The 14700-nt window shown below is 48.8% G+C and overlaps 4 protein-coding genes across 4 annotated transcripts; 2 read left to right on the top strand and 2 right to left on the bottom strand.

Moving 5' to 3' along the window:
- Positions 1-1541: 1541 nt before the first annotated feature.
- On the bottom strand, positions 1542-4424 carry N7503_005733 (putative C6 transcription factor; the record flags this gene model as incomplete). Its single annotated transcript, XM_057065280.1, has 1 exon — positions 1542-4424. One exon carries the CDS (start codon positions 4422-4424, stop codon positions 1542-1544), a length of 2883 nt encoding a protein of 960 aa, XP_056923023.1.
- An 869-nt stretch (positions 4425-5293) lies between these two features.
- N7503_005732 (uncharacterized protein) lies at positions 5294-6158 on the bottom strand (the record flags this gene model as incomplete). Its single annotated transcript, XM_057065279.1, has 3 exons — positions 5294-5408; positions 5463-5544; positions 5612-6158. 3 exons carry the CDS (start codon positions 6156-6158, stop codon positions 5294-5296), a joined length of 744 nt encoding a protein of 247 aa, XP_056923022.1.
- Positions 6159-6799: 641 nt separating this feature from the next.
- On the top strand, positions 6800-7502 carry N7503_005731 (bZIP transcription factor; the record flags this gene model as incomplete). Its single annotated transcript, XM_057065278.1, has 2 exons — positions 6800-6823; positions 6876-7502. The coding sequence occupies 2 exons, from the start codon at positions 6800-6802 to the stop codon at positions 7500-7502; spliced, it is 651 nt and encodes a 216-aa protein (XP_056923021.1).
- Positions 7503-11359: 3857 nt separating this feature from the next.
- On the top strand, positions 11360-14283 carry N7503_005730 (beta-glucosidase; the record flags this gene model as incomplete). The annotated part of the gene is made up of 7 exons (XM_057065277.1): positions 11360-11419; positions 11480-11619; positions 11668-11712; positions 11772-11824; positions 11882-13079; positions 13133-13991; positions 14050-14283. 7 exons carry the CDS (start codon positions 11360-11362, stop codon positions 14281-14283), a joined length of 2589 nt encoding a protein of 862 aa, XP_056923020.1.
- Positions 14284-14700: the final 417 nt, after the last annotated feature.

The following is a 14700-nucleotide window of genomic DNA, read 5'->3' as shown; positions in this document are numbered from 1 at the left end:
GAAGTGATTTTCTTTTCTTCCCGATGTCTACTTCGACCTAATCTCCGATGAACACCAAGTCCCCCACTATTGTATTTACACCCGGCTGTAAGCACAGGGTAGATGTCGGTCATTCCTTCCCCCAATCACCTTGATCTAAAGAAACGACAATCTGGTTTTGAGACCTACTACTCAACCTGCTAAAATCACAGCTCGATGTTCACTGCTATTGACATCGACGTTCAAAATTGTTACTGAGTTGATTGACGGCTATATCTATTGGCTCTGGTTAGACTAGGTGAGCGGTTGGTACTCACAGGATGGGCATTATGATTTGACACTAGTAGCCGATAGGCTCGATACTTTGAAGATCATGGCTCAGTTGCATCTTCAACAAAGGTACGTAGCGTGGACTGAAACCAAGAAGGGGCCGGGTACCGTTAAGGTTGATTCTGATTGGATTGACAGCCTTTCAGTCAAACTCAAATCTTTGAAAATCATGGCTCAGCACCCTTCTGCAGGTGCATCTTCCTGCAGGTGCATCTTCCTGCAGGAGCCATACATAAAATTGGAACTAAGGAAAGGATGAGTGCCCGTCGGCTTGGTTCCGATTGGACCATGTCAAGCTCCGATAACATAATGTACATCTAGGCGGTTGACTGAATAAATTCACCTACGTCATGTAGATAGGCGTGTCGCGTTTTCCAATAAGTATCTAGGATTACTGGTGAATGTGATAGGTATAACTAGCTGGGTTGCTTAAGTGGACATACGGACATGGACCTTGAAAAGTATATCTAGGTAGCATCATTCGGACCTTGAATATAGTGTCAATATATATTTTCATCTGAGCCTTGCCTGATAAGAATACGTTCAGCAATTGATATTTATTTTTACCATGCCCTTTGAATCGTTTAGTCACTAGCGAAAGACTTCGCTAGCAAAAATTACTTCAATAATGAATTTTCATCCGAACCTGGCTGGAGTTGAGTAGAGAACTAATTTCGCCCATGAAGCACCGGCAAAATGCGATGCAACTCGAACCATATCCGAGCAATAGCAAGTCTTCGTTCATAGTGCATTAGTTGGCTGCTCATTACATGAACTAGCATCATTGGTCTAGTGGTAGAATTCGTCGTTGCCATCGACGAGGCCCGTGTTCGATTCACGGATGATGCAAGCCTCTTCTTTTTGTCTTTTTGCATTAGACTCACAAGCGTTTAGCTCGATGGGAATATTATTTTGGACTTGTTATCTGTGGGATCCGAGCGATAAGTCGCTTTTCCTCTTTCTTTTGGTTATGAATCCTTTTTCTTTTTGTTATGAAGGAATTGAAACTCACGAGTACAATTCGGTAGAGCCTAAATCACTACACAGGGGAATATAGGTACATGCATAGGTCAAGAATATGTACACCCGGCCCATTGAAAGAACAAACCAGGGAAAATACAGAACAAAACACCTGCCAAACCAATATCCAAAACCAAATACCCCATTATAAACAATATTAAACACCACATATCGGTCGTTGAGAGGCCGAAGCCATACCCGTGTGGTTCAAGTTACCCGTGCCGCGAGGCTTGTCCCATATCCGGCCCACCTAGGCCTAGATCATAGGCACTCAAGGGTAGGTCTCCTGTTCCATAGGGAGGTATACCCGAGACATTCACAGAGCCGTTGCCGGCACTGGAACCGGGCACGGGGGCTGGGACTGGGCCGGGTGGAGGTTGTGCGTTCCTACCCGGCGGCGGGGGGCCTTGGGCAGCACCGCCGAGCGGATCCAGGTTGAAAGGAAGGAACCATGCACTTGGTTGATAAAATTCACCAGTTCCGGAGGGTGCACCTGGATCAAGTTGACCAGTGAAAAGGGAATGGTCCGTGCCCGGTGCATCAACGCCGTTGACGGGTGGAATAGGCGGATTATTTTGGGGGAGGAAGTTTGTGGGATCAAATTCAGAGAATGAACCGTAGACAAATTGTCGATCAAGTTGGTGCAATTGGTCCTGCGGGATGTTGAAGTCAAACTGACTGAATGACATAGCCCGATTTGGGGGGTACATGGATGGCTGGGGGAATGTATTTCCTGGAATACCTGGCGTATTTCCCATGGTCACCTCCATCTGTGATGGAGATGTTTGATCTACGCCTGAGCTGTCGGAGAGTTTGCTGTTTTTGCGAGAGCGTACCTTGCGAGGCAGAGCGGGTTGTGGCGTTGGTGATAGGCTGGCGAAGAAGTCCTCGACACTCTGAAGATCCGGCTTCTGGCCCATAACGGCATCATCACCCGTCTCTTTATGTCGGGTATCCGGGTCCTCCCAATGTAATCTGGATACACCGTGAGGGTATTTGGAAAACCAGTCGCCATATTGGAACATCGGAGCCAATGTGTTGCCATTTTGTGTAGCAACAGATCCCTTAATGGCCACGTCGGCGAACTGTCGATACCGGTCTTTCGCACTTTCGACCATATAGTGAAACATTCCCCAATACTTCTTCATCTTGTTGAGATATCGATAGGTATGTCGAAGATTCTCCTTCGAACGAGCTTCGAGTTGCACGTTCTTCGAAAATATGCCCCAGATATGAACAGTACTAGCCGTATATGCACAGTAGCCAGCAAAAGGAACCGTGAGTGGGTAGGCCGAAGCCCGATCAAAAAGTACAGAAATGTGATGAGCAGCCTCAACTGCCGCTCGACCCGCATTGCTAAGGAACGGTTTCGGCATGTCTCTGGGTGGCCGCCCTCCCGGCGAAAGAGGAATTGCGAATTGGTTGAGGAATAGCATGTTCTGGTGGATAATGATGTGGAGGAATAAGAACTGGTTTGCTATCTTTTCCGCGGCATGAATCTGGAGATTCTCATACGTGAAAGTGAGAGACCCTGGAAGTGAAGAAGAGAACTCCTCAATCTGCCGCTTCAGCAGGGTGTATCCAGACTCCGGATGCCACAAGGGAACTGTATCTTTCCTCTTGCCACCGAGATTTAGATAGTCAACAAGACGACCCCAAATGACGATAGCGCGAATGATATACGCCGATACTCCCATATTATCCTTGGCATTGGATAACTCACCGGAGTTCTCAGGCGTGGGGTTCAATATATCCCCATCCAAGTCTTCTGTAGGGCCAGGTATCTCCATTTGAAAGTGGGTTTCCCTGATAGGTAGTTGGATATGTAGAAATTTCTCATTTCCAATGGGTGGTCGCTGACTTCCTGAGGAGTTGTAGCGATCCATCAAGTAACATGCCCACATAGTCCGTCGCCGGATCTCCCGGTCCGTGAAGCTCAATTGTGAATTGCTGTTACCCTGTCCAAGTAATGGATCGCTTTCGAGCTCTTGATGAAGCTGCAGGGCGTACGCCATTCGCAACGCCTGTCCTCCAAACGACCAACTTCTTCCACCATGACATGTTCCGAACTCGTGAAGGCCCAGGAGTAAGAAAACGGTCAGGATTGTGATGTTTGGCTCATCGTGTCGGCTGAGCGCAATTGCTGCAGCCGGGTTGGCCCAGTTCTCGCCACGTAGGAAAGGCGGTTCTGAATTAAGCTGCGGGTGCGTCGAAAATCGAGCCGAGACCGCACAGACCGCGAGAATCAAGACTGGGGGAACAGTGCCAGCTTTGAGCCTCCGCATAAAACTCGGCTTGTGTAGGAGCAGATATGACTGTCCATAGACGCAGTCGAAGAAGACCTCGGCCAAGTGTTCTTGTATCTCCAGCGAAGGCAAGAATTCCGCCCCCTCGGTCAAGAGTCCGGACCCATCTGAGGACTTAATTTCGCGATTCATCGGAAGAGTCTCATGCGGCGGGCGACGCTCTTCTCGAGTCCATTCATCCATTTCCGCAGAAAAGGCCTCTTCAGCGCTTCGTTTCTTCTGTTGTTTTGAAAGCTGCCCTTGCGCCGAGGGTTTGACTACCGATCTGCCGATAGAGGCCATGTCTCTCGCCTCATCTTTGGGTATCGTCTTGATCACGCGATCTTCCATCCTCTTCAATCGCTTGTCTAGCATGGCCATGTAATCTGTTCGCGGGGCAGCCTTTCGCGTGGTGACCTTATATACGCAAGGGATCCTTGAGCGCGTGCAGTGCTTGCACGCCGGCTTCTCGCCCGAGCAACGGATCTTCTTGCGACGACATGCGATACATGCCAGCGGTAATCGCTTCCGCTCCTTTCCAGCTTTAGTTTTCATTTCGCTCCACATGGGTCTGTCGTCTTTGTCGACAGTTGCAGAATTCGGGTCTCGGGTAATGGCATCCAAGTGGCTGTCTAGCGCACCGTCGGGACCCGTCGCGGGGTCAGCTGTCTGTGTGCTACCAGGGTCGCGGGAGCTTGCATGGCTTTGGGTATCAAAATCGTCAAGAAAAGCTGCAGTATCCTCCTGGTTCAAACCAAAGCCAACACCAGAGGTTTTCAATGGCGAGTCGTCGGAGTCGGGATGGCTCATGACGGGTGCGGGTACCCCAGGACCCAGACCCGAAGCATCGTTCGGCGTGAAAGGAGAGGAGAAGAAGAAGGCCCCAGCCGGAGGCGCAGGCAAGGCCGATAGGAGGAGATAAGAATGAGAATTTAAATCCGGGCTGATAGCGGGCGGGAGTCGAGGGTTTGGGAGGAGAGGAGAATAAAGGAATATGGGGAAAGGTTCAGCGGCGACGGGCGGCTTGGCACAAAGTCTCCCACTGGCAGCGCTTTCAATTAATATTACGAGCTTGAAGCCGCTTTTTTCTCTTCGATGAAACCACCAATGAACAAGCCTCAATTTCAGCCACAAGGATTTGGAAGATTAACAATGTGTCAAAGAGAAGCAAAAAGAAAAAAAGGAACAACCGGACCCACGGAGTGCCTAAGGTTACATGCTACATCCGGACTCGGTCATGATGTACTTTAATTCTTTTAGCTTTGGATCTTCATTATTGATGATCACGATTAATAATTACTCCAGTAGATCAGAGACCTTGTCAAGAAGCATTCGGGGTGTTTTCACAAGGTACTTTCACGCGGTTCTGTATTGTTTGTACTTGGTGCGGTGCCTAAGTGGTCCACCCTCGGCCCGAATTATAGGGCAATCAACTTTGATATTCATGTCAATTTACTAGGCTTTCTGTATATATATGCTTGTTAAAATGTACAGCTGAACAATTGAATATCATTATAAGCATTCGTATTCGATACAGTCACATCCTTATACTGACAGGTAGGTAGGATTTTTAACATACCCATAATCGTTCGTCGTCTGTTTCTGCCCATTTACAATCCGATCATGTCGAATTGCACATGCATCCTCTTGCTACTCCACACTCGACATTGTCTCAGTTCCTATGAGGATTTGGGACGTCCCACACGAGCACGAGGGCTCGCCAGTTCCAATGAAGTGAGGATCTCGCTCCCAAGAGAGTAGATGCTGTAAGTGGGGAAGACAATCCACAGGCCACTATTGAATACACTATTAGCCATAATTCTCGCACGGATAAAATTCAGTACTCACTTCGGAATCATCCACAACACAATCAGAGTTAAAGCATCATTGTGACCAATATTATCAAAGCCAGAGAAGAATTCATTCAGCCCTGCACAGGTTAGCTTGATTCGGCGGACCAGGGCAGATTTTGTTTCCAAGGATCAAGGTCAGCTTACAGTAGAGGATGGTCTTGCTGAGAGTCATAACAGACGCAGTATACGCGACCATGAGCGCAATCGCGCCAGTCCGGCCCGCGACGACTTTTTCGCCTGTCAACAACCAAACGAAGCCCTTCTTCTGCTTCGGTGCGCTGCGACCACTCACGACCGTTGCGCCGTGGTGGTACACAATGAACAGGTAGTAGAGGTAACCCAGAGTTTCCACGACGTTCAGCGCAGTTTGCGCAGCGGTAAAACCGTTGCGCGCATTAAATGCGGGCCAGCCGTATATATAGTCGATTTTACCGTAAAGCGCGTAGGGGGTCCAGATGGGGGAGTGCAAGCGGCCACCGGGCATACTATGCGGTCGCAACAACACATAGCCAGCATCCCACACCACCAACGGCACAGAAAAGACAAGCCAGAGGGTCACGGCGACTGACGGTGTATGAACCCATTTGCGCGAATTGCCGGTAGTGGTAGGCGCAGGTGAGGACTTAACCAGCTCTTTTGCGGCTTGCGTGGGTGAAGGAAATTCCTTAGGGTGATGTCGTGTGGAGACCATGGTGAATGATGGGGTTTGCGATATTGCGACCAAATCGCAAGTATATAAGATATAGTCGCGTGACTGTGAATAGTACGAAATCGAAGAGAAAGGTTCGTGCGATATGGGAAGAGTGTTCGCGTGAGAGGCAAATAGGAATCCAACTAGTTTGCTTTAGCGCAAGAAAAATGCTGGGGAATGCCACAGTTCGCCGCGACTGACGGCGAGTGACGTCGTTGTGCCCGAGGATGATCGTTTGCGGGCAACTGTGCGGCACGGGGCGGTTTAGGTCCTGATTTGCACCGAACTGTTGGGACTTGGACTTTGCTTAATGAATTTATCTTCGCAGAGGAGTATACCTCGATTCTCGATCGAATGATCTTTACCCCACGCCAGGGCTCGTGCATTCCGGGGTTGACCCAATCGGCTGGGATTTCTCCTTTTCTGGGGAGATTACATCCCTGTTGAACTTAAGAATTACTTCTAGTCCTTGGCATGTTGCGGAACATTACGGACTACCTTTGATAGAAAGTAATCCAGCTTGTGTCTCAATCCAGCGGCGCCTGAAGTCTCGGGCACCAAAGGCGGCCCAAAGCAGTATAGCCGATTTTTAACTCTAAAGACCAGACTCTTCAAAGTCAGATCCTGCAACCACCTCAGTAATGGACCCGGAAGATAAACACAAGGTTTGTTCACATTCCTTTCAAAATGTTGAGTGAAATCTGACTTTTGATCAAGGACTTGAAACGGCTGGCCCGTGTGCGTGAGAACCAACGTAAAAGCCGTGCGAGAAAGCAAGAGTATGTTCGGGAACTCGAACAGCAACTGGCAGTCCACAAAGAGCAAACACAACAAAAAGATATAGAGCATCGACTTGCTATACAGAAATTAGAGGCAGAAAATCAGAACCTCAAAATCCTGCTAGGCTCGTTGGGAGTGTCCACGGATCTAATCCATCAGTATGTTACTTTGGCTGGCCAAGGAACAGTGATGGATCGCAAAGTCGCAATACCCGCAACTCCTCGACCAAAGAAAGAAGCCATTTCCATATTGAGTTGCAACAAGGTCGTTTCACAACCACCTTCGCCACCAGGAGATAAATCGTTGCCTCAGGCGGGAGGCTCAACTCCGTCTCTCTGCAACTGCCCAGAGGAGCAATCGGTTATATGGTCATCTGAAGAAGACGTGCTGAACACGACTCTTTGTGCCATCGCAGAAGATCTCATTGCTCAGTGCAATGCACGAGGCACCGATATAGAAGAGCTTCGGCAGAGGCTCTGTTCGGGATTTTCTAAAGGACGGGGCGATGGCTGCCGTGTTCAGAACAATATCTTGTTTCAAATACTAGATGAGATCAGTAATTGATTTTTTCTAATAAGTATATACTCAGGAAGCGGTCAAAAATTCCCAATAGTCCAAACAGAGACGTGTGGCGTTCGGTGGTGCTTCGTCCTAGTATAAGGACCACCAATTGTGTCGAGGCCACTTTCTGCACGGATATCATGATTTTCCCCTTATGTATCCATAAATTCAAATCCCTGCATCAAGAACAGCCCGGGTGGTCTAGTGGTATGATTCGCGCTTAGGGCAGCAACTCCTAAGCACTCCTGCGCGAGGTCCCGTGTTCGATCCACGGCTCGGGCCTGTTATCTTTTTGTCAAAATCTTTTGGCTCTGTTTTTTTGGCTTGTTTCTTTCGCGGGGGAAAAGTGGACCGAGTACCAATCAGGGCATCACTAATCAGGGCAAGGAATAAAGTCCACTAGGAAACCTGCCTGTCGCTGCTAGTATGTAGCCACTACCTCTTACACCAATATATCTTACCTCCTCCACGTGAGGAGGGAAAAAGGCGAGAGAGCGAGTTAAGAAAACATTTTGCTCAAGGAACCGATATACACAGCTGAAACGGAACAGCCAAGTCTGGTTTTATCTAATCATCTACTAGGTTCTCTTGCCTATCTGGAATTCTGTGCGGTCCTGATCAAACCAACTCGCATAATTGCTAAAAGACCTTGAGCCGCCAGGGAATGTTCATGATGACCTCCGTGAAAAGCCCACGTAGCATCCAAACCAGCATATTTATTGATCACACTAGCACCCCCGGGGTGATATTGCATGCAATCCGTAGTATCGTATACGATACCGACAATACAGATCGAGAGGCGGTCACCTTTAGCCTGGTTTGTGAATCCATCCCAGAACATCTGCTTCAAATGAGCAAAGTCCGGATTGTTTCGATGCTCAGTGACCTCATATACCTTGCTGCTGACGAACCGCTTTCTCGACGAATCGCTTTCGCAACTTTTGATCCGCTGGTGGTAATGAGATCCCGTATCAGTTCCATCCTACATTGACAAAAAGATAAATCAAGCAATAGATTGGGTCGTTGTCGTACCAACGAATGCCGATTCGATTAGAACCGATACATGTAGACACAAATCTTGTATTTATCGGCAGAATGAATCTAAATCTGAAATCTTTGATGCTGAGCGATAGTGGCATGATGAATGTAAGTAGTAATGATTACTCTACTGCGGAGCCTTTTCCAAAGAAGGGCAACAAGCCTAATTAGGTGTCCAGACAGGAATCTAGTCTGTGTGCCCCATTACTTCAGACGTGATCACCGAGGCGATGGAGTTGATCTTATGTACATTTGTTTTTCTCTTACCCAACGACAAAGCCGAATAGATTGCCGAGTCACGTAGACTAGGAATTTCCCGCTTGAAGACAGATTTTAATGGCCCTGCAAATCAATAGAGAACAGTTCCTGGCTACAGGATGTAGTCTGCAATTTAAAACCCCAGTTGATAATCCATAATGGCCTGGTTTCTGCCTGAATTTCAATTGTTTGAGGATGCTACAGAAATATCAACTCTTTTCTCGTGAACGTATGCACCTGTCTCTTCCAGTAACTTCTCCTTGTAGTTGCCATAGTTAGTAGCTATATTTTGACTAGAGAATATATAGCAGCCGCCAAGCTTTGAGGGGACCTTACGAGGCCATAGCCCTTGATTAATTGAAGTCTCATACCAATATCGCCGAAGAGAGTTTTCCAAGTATCGTGCAGTGGAGAACAGTGGAGCAATTTACCGATTATTAGCCGTGAAGAAGGGAAATGTGTCTCTGCATCGGTATGATTTCTGGTACATTAGATTAAAGAGCCAATTGAGTAGGGATCGGCTTTGGTCCTTGTCTCCATACAATACTTTCGTTCACAGTCTAGAATAGAATTTGGTAGACATTCTATGATAAATCATCTCACATTACACTGACCTCCCCAGAATATGCACTCCACAAAGTTGCGACCCCGTGCACTAGTGAAATACTTGGGCGTTCTCCACCCTTGCCGAGCAAGAATCTCGGCCCGGACAAGTGCCGACTAAACATGGGGATTTGTTTTTTATTGGAAACATGAAAACGCGGAATAGATTAAGTTGATTAAATGATGGCACGATGAATTTGAGATCGAAAACTATGCTCAACTAAATGGTCAAATTGGAGAGCGCCAATTAGTGTCTTGAGCAGCCTCTTCATGGCGCGCGAGTAGATGTTGGGTATACTTATTGGTGAGAAGCCAAGTTCGCGCCGAAATGAATTCCGATTGAAACAAAACCCCTCAGAAGTGAAGGGTGACAGAAATAAGGCGTGAACCTTTGGAAGTTACATTTAGACAAGGTCGGTATACCAAAAGAGATCGGACCCCGACTTAGCACGGCACGGGCCCGGGCTTAGCAGGTCGGGGTCGGGTGACTTCATCGCGCGGGACGCAACATATCTTCCAAGGTTGGGCGTTGCCAAGAGGAACTACCTAGCCAATATTGGAAGGTGTTGGAATGACCCCTCTTCATATTAATCTACTCTGTATTCTGTAATAGTTTCAGTCATGAATTATTAATCATGAGCATAAGGTAATATGAGCCCCGCCAAAGTTCTCATCCGGAGTGCATACGACCCGGGGGGACTGGAGCCCCGCATAACAAACCCCGGCCGCACTAGTCCCCACAAAATCCTTGGAGATCCGATGCAATGAACTGAGAAAAATAACAATTACTGTTGGAAACATTACTTTCAAGTTGGGAACAAGACTGGATTTTTCAACATGTCAAGTATGGGCCCCGGGGAACTATAAAGTAGTAGTCGTACCATGGGTGCAAGAAAACCCAATCCATAGAACAAACATAAGCCTGGCTGTGTTTGGGTACCTTAAGTACGCCGCCACGCCGTATGCAAATGAGCGCCACCATGCCACGGACTCCACGCAGAGGTAGCATACGTGAATACGGTTGGTTTGTATTGCTTCAAGACCCAGTGGGAAGTCACCTAAAATGACCTACGGGGATTTCCCTCATTTGGCAATACGAGTGAAGATCAATGGCATGACCCGATATTCCCTCACTGCCGAAATCTATTCAAAATTAAGGGACCGCAGCTGAATTACACTTCTCTTACTGTAGCTGACAAAGGCCTTGTCTGACTGGAATGCGACGGAGAATTACCCCGCTGTCAAACCGCGAAGAACATTCCTGGAAGGCATGGAGCGAGGCGGGGAATTAGCGGAGCTCAACACGCCAAGGAGTGGCATGGTAGCAATGGCATTCACCCGGAGTTTAGGCGGCAAGTGCCCGTTCCCCGGCACACTCGGCATCAGGAACTTGGCGAGACCCTGTTTGATCGTGTATGTATTGGAAAGTATTACACTAGAATCAGATCCGATCGCGAGTGAATGGGATTATCACTCTACATGCAAGAAAGGGATTGTCCTATCCCTTGATCGGGAATGGGGCCAATGCAGGGTCCATACTTGAGCGTCTCCTCGCGTGTCCAGCCACTCGCATTACTTTCTCCCTTCCTCAGGGACATATGGCGGATGTTTGATCAACAAATCATTGAAGTTAACGCGATCGTGTGTGCCAAGCAAAAACAAGACCTAAACATTGTATTACGCCCCTAGTACACAAACTCCAACTATTTGTCGATCCTTACTGGTTTCTCCACACTTCCCAGCTCCCCCGTCTTGGAATTCTAGTGGAGCACTACGCCATACTGTGATTCCCCTGTCCCTGTAAATAATCCACAATTTAGCATTTAAATAGTCTCCTGTCCCTCAGCAATTTTCGGATTACGATCGTGCTTGTCAATCTCTTCAACCTTCCCTCGCTTGGCGATTAAGTACACTCAATATATTTGAGTTCTTAAATTTGCTTTGCTATTATCCCAGCAACCATGAAGTTTGGTTTGCTGGAAGCAGGCCTTTTGGGCGCTGCTTCGGTGGCTAGTGCCAAGGTGAGATTAAGAAGCCATTGATGCGCATTACATCCAGAGGCTAACTTGACAACGCGATAGGAATTGGCATATTCACCTCCCTTCTATCCCTCCCCATGGATGACCGGCCAAGGCGAGTGGGCAGAGGCTCACAGACGCGCCGTCGAATTCGTGTCCAACTTGACATTGGCTGAGAAGGTCAATCTGACTACTGGTGCTGGGTATGTGGTAAACAAAGTCGCGTGATGCTCGTAAACTAACAACATTAGATGGGAGCAAGAACGTTGTGTGGGAGAGACTGGAGGTATTCCGAGGTAAGATCCGCAATCAAAGTCGCGCGCCAGAACGAAAATAAATTGACATGATTGTAAAGACTAGGAATGTGGGGCATGTGCATGCAAGATTCGCCTCTGGGTGTTCGTGACAGTATGTGGAGCTGTGATTCGACAACTTGAATTTCAGGAACTGACTTATAACGAACAGGCGATTACAACTCGGGTTTCTCCGCCGGTATCAATGTTGCCGCGACTTTTGACAAGAGACTGGCCTACGCTCGTGGTATGGCCATGGGCGAGGAGCACCGGGATAAGGGTGTTGATGTCCAGTTGGGACCCGTTGCTGGTCCTTTGGGCAAGAACCCCGACGGTGGCCGTGTCTGGGAGGGTTTCTCTCCTGACCCCGTCCTCACTGGTGTGATGATGGCTGAAACCATCAAGGGAATGCAAGATGCTGGTATCATTGCTTGTGCCAAGCACTATATCGGAAACGAGCAGGAGCATTTCCGCCAGTCCAGCGAGGCTCAGGGCTACGGATACAACATTACCGAGAGTATCAGCGCCAACATTGATGACACTACGATGCACGAGCTTTACCTCTGGCCCTTCGTCGATGCCGTGCGTGCTGGCGTGGGATCCATCATGTGCTCCTACAACCAGATCAACAACAGCTACGGTTGCTCTAACAGTCACACCTTGAACAAGCTGCTGAAGAGTGAGCTTGGTTTCCAGGGCTTCGTTATGAGTGATTGGGGTGCCCACCACAGTGGTGTTGGTGATGCTCTTGCTGGTCTGGACATGTCTATGCCCGGTGATGTTATCCTGGGTAGTCCCTACTCGTTCTGGGGTACCAACCTGACCATTTCCGTCCTGAACGGTACTATCCCCGAATGGCGCATTGACGACATGGCCACTCGTATCATGGCAGCCTACTACAAGGTTGGTCGTGACCGCCACCGTACTCCCCCGAACTTCAGCTCCTGGACTCGCGACGAGTACGGCTACGAGCACTTCATGGTGAGCGAGAACTTTGTCAAGCTCAATGAGCGCGTCAACGTGCAGCGTGATCACGCCGAAGTCATCCGCAAGATCGGTGCCGACAGCACTGTGCTCCTGAAGAACAATGGTGGTCTGCCTCTGACTCACAACGAGCGTTATGTCGGAATCTTGGGTGAGGATGCGGGCTCCAACCCTGCCGGCGCCAACGGTTGCTCTGACCGTGGTTGTGACAATGGTACTTTGGCTATGGGCTGGGGTAGTGGATCTGCCAACTTCCCTTACCTTATCACTCCCGAGCAGGCTATCCAGAATGAGGTTCTGAACTACGGTAATGGTCAGACCAATGTCTTCTCTGTGACCGACAACGGAAATATTGATCAGATTGCCGCCATCGCCGCCCTGTCCAGGTTCGTAACTCCACGTCCCTGTTCTAAATTATCGCTGACTTATTCCATTCTAGTGTTTCCCTAGTATTTGTCAATGCCGACTCCGGTGAGGGTTACATCAACGTCGATAGCAATGAAGGTGACCGCAAGAACATGACTCTCTGGAAGAATGGCGAAGCAGTTATCAAGGCCGCCTCGGAGAACTGCAACAACACAATCGTTATCATGCACACCCCCAGCGCCGTCTTGATTGACGACTGGTATACTAACCCCAACATCACTGCTATCCTCTGGGCTGGTCTGCCTGGCCAGGAGAGTGGCCGGAGCTTGGTGGATGTCCTTTACGGCCGCGTCAACCCCGGAGCCAAAACTCCCTTCACCTGGGGCAAGACCCGCAAGCAGTACGGCGCCTCTATCCTTACTGAGCCCAACAACGGTATCGGCGCTCCTCAGGATGATTTCACGGACGGTGTCTTCATTGATTACCGCCGCTTCGACAAGGATGGCGCCGAGCCAATCTACGAGTTCGGCTTTGGTATGAGTTACACCGACTTTGAGTTCTCCGATCTGGAGGTCAAGGCTTTGAACGCCGACAAGTACGTCAAGACCACTGGTTGGTCCAAGGCTGCCCCCGTTCTGGGCAAGGTTGGCCCTGTTTCCGATTACCTCTTCCCCAAGAACATCAAGCGTGTCACTCAGTACCTCTACCCCTGGTTGAACTCCACCAACCTTAAGGAGTCATCTGGTGACCCTTACTACGGAGAGAAGACCTCGAAGTACGTTCCTGCTGGAGCTACCAACGGATCTGCTCAGCCTCTTCTGCCCGCTAGCGGCCCCAGTGGTGGCAACTCAGGTCTCTTTGAGGATTTGGTCCAGGTCACTGCCACCATCACCAACACCGGCTCCATGACCGGTGACGAAGTTCCCCAGCTCGTGAGTTTTTCCCGAATTCAACCCCTTTTCAAATATAACATCTAACCATATGATCTAGTATGTCTCCCTTGGCGGTGCCAATGACCCACCAAAGGTCCTGCGCGCCTTCGACCGTGTCACCATCGCCCCTGGCCAGAAGCTCCAGTGGACCACCACCCTGAACCGCCGCGATCTCTCCAGCTGGGATGTCGCAGCCCAGAACTGGGTTGTCACTAAGACCCCCAAGAAGGTGTATGTCGGTAACTCGTCTCGCAAGCTGCCTCTTTCGGCCAACTTGCCTACTGTCCACTGAGAGCAGAGCTTGTATACATTCGGGGACGAAGACTAGTTTAGATGTCTGCTTCTTGACTTGTATAGACAGAAATACTGCTTTTGCATATAGTTTTAATGTCACATTTATGATTTCCCATATTCATTCGAATCTATCCAAATTTGTTGATTATTCCACCATCTAGGGAAAAAGTTTCTCATATCAGTAAAGGCAACTATTCGATATTCAAGACTTTTACCCGTGGACTTTGAACTTGCTTAATTGAGGGTCCCTAGAGTTTCTCCAATTCCCATTGCCAGTTGACAATTTGCAACCTTCAAGCCTTCCGAGTCTACTGTGGTCCTGGCGCAAGTTAAGCTACCCATGCCATGGGGAGATAGCATTATCTGAGCACAGGTGCAACGTGGATGCATGGATGTTTTCATGGAGTGAAGCCTT

The sequence above is a fragment of the Penicillium pulvis genome (genome assembly GCF_028828015.1).
Source record: "Penicillium pulvis strain IBT 33274 chromosome Unknown contig_23_segment0_segment0, whole genome shotgun sequence".
In the NCBI taxonomy this organism is placed as follows: Eukaryota; Fungi; Ascomycota; class Eurotiomycetes; order Eurotiales; family Aspergillaceae; genus Penicillium; species Penicillium pulvis.
This window is presented reverse-complemented; position numbering and strand designations above follow the sequence as displayed.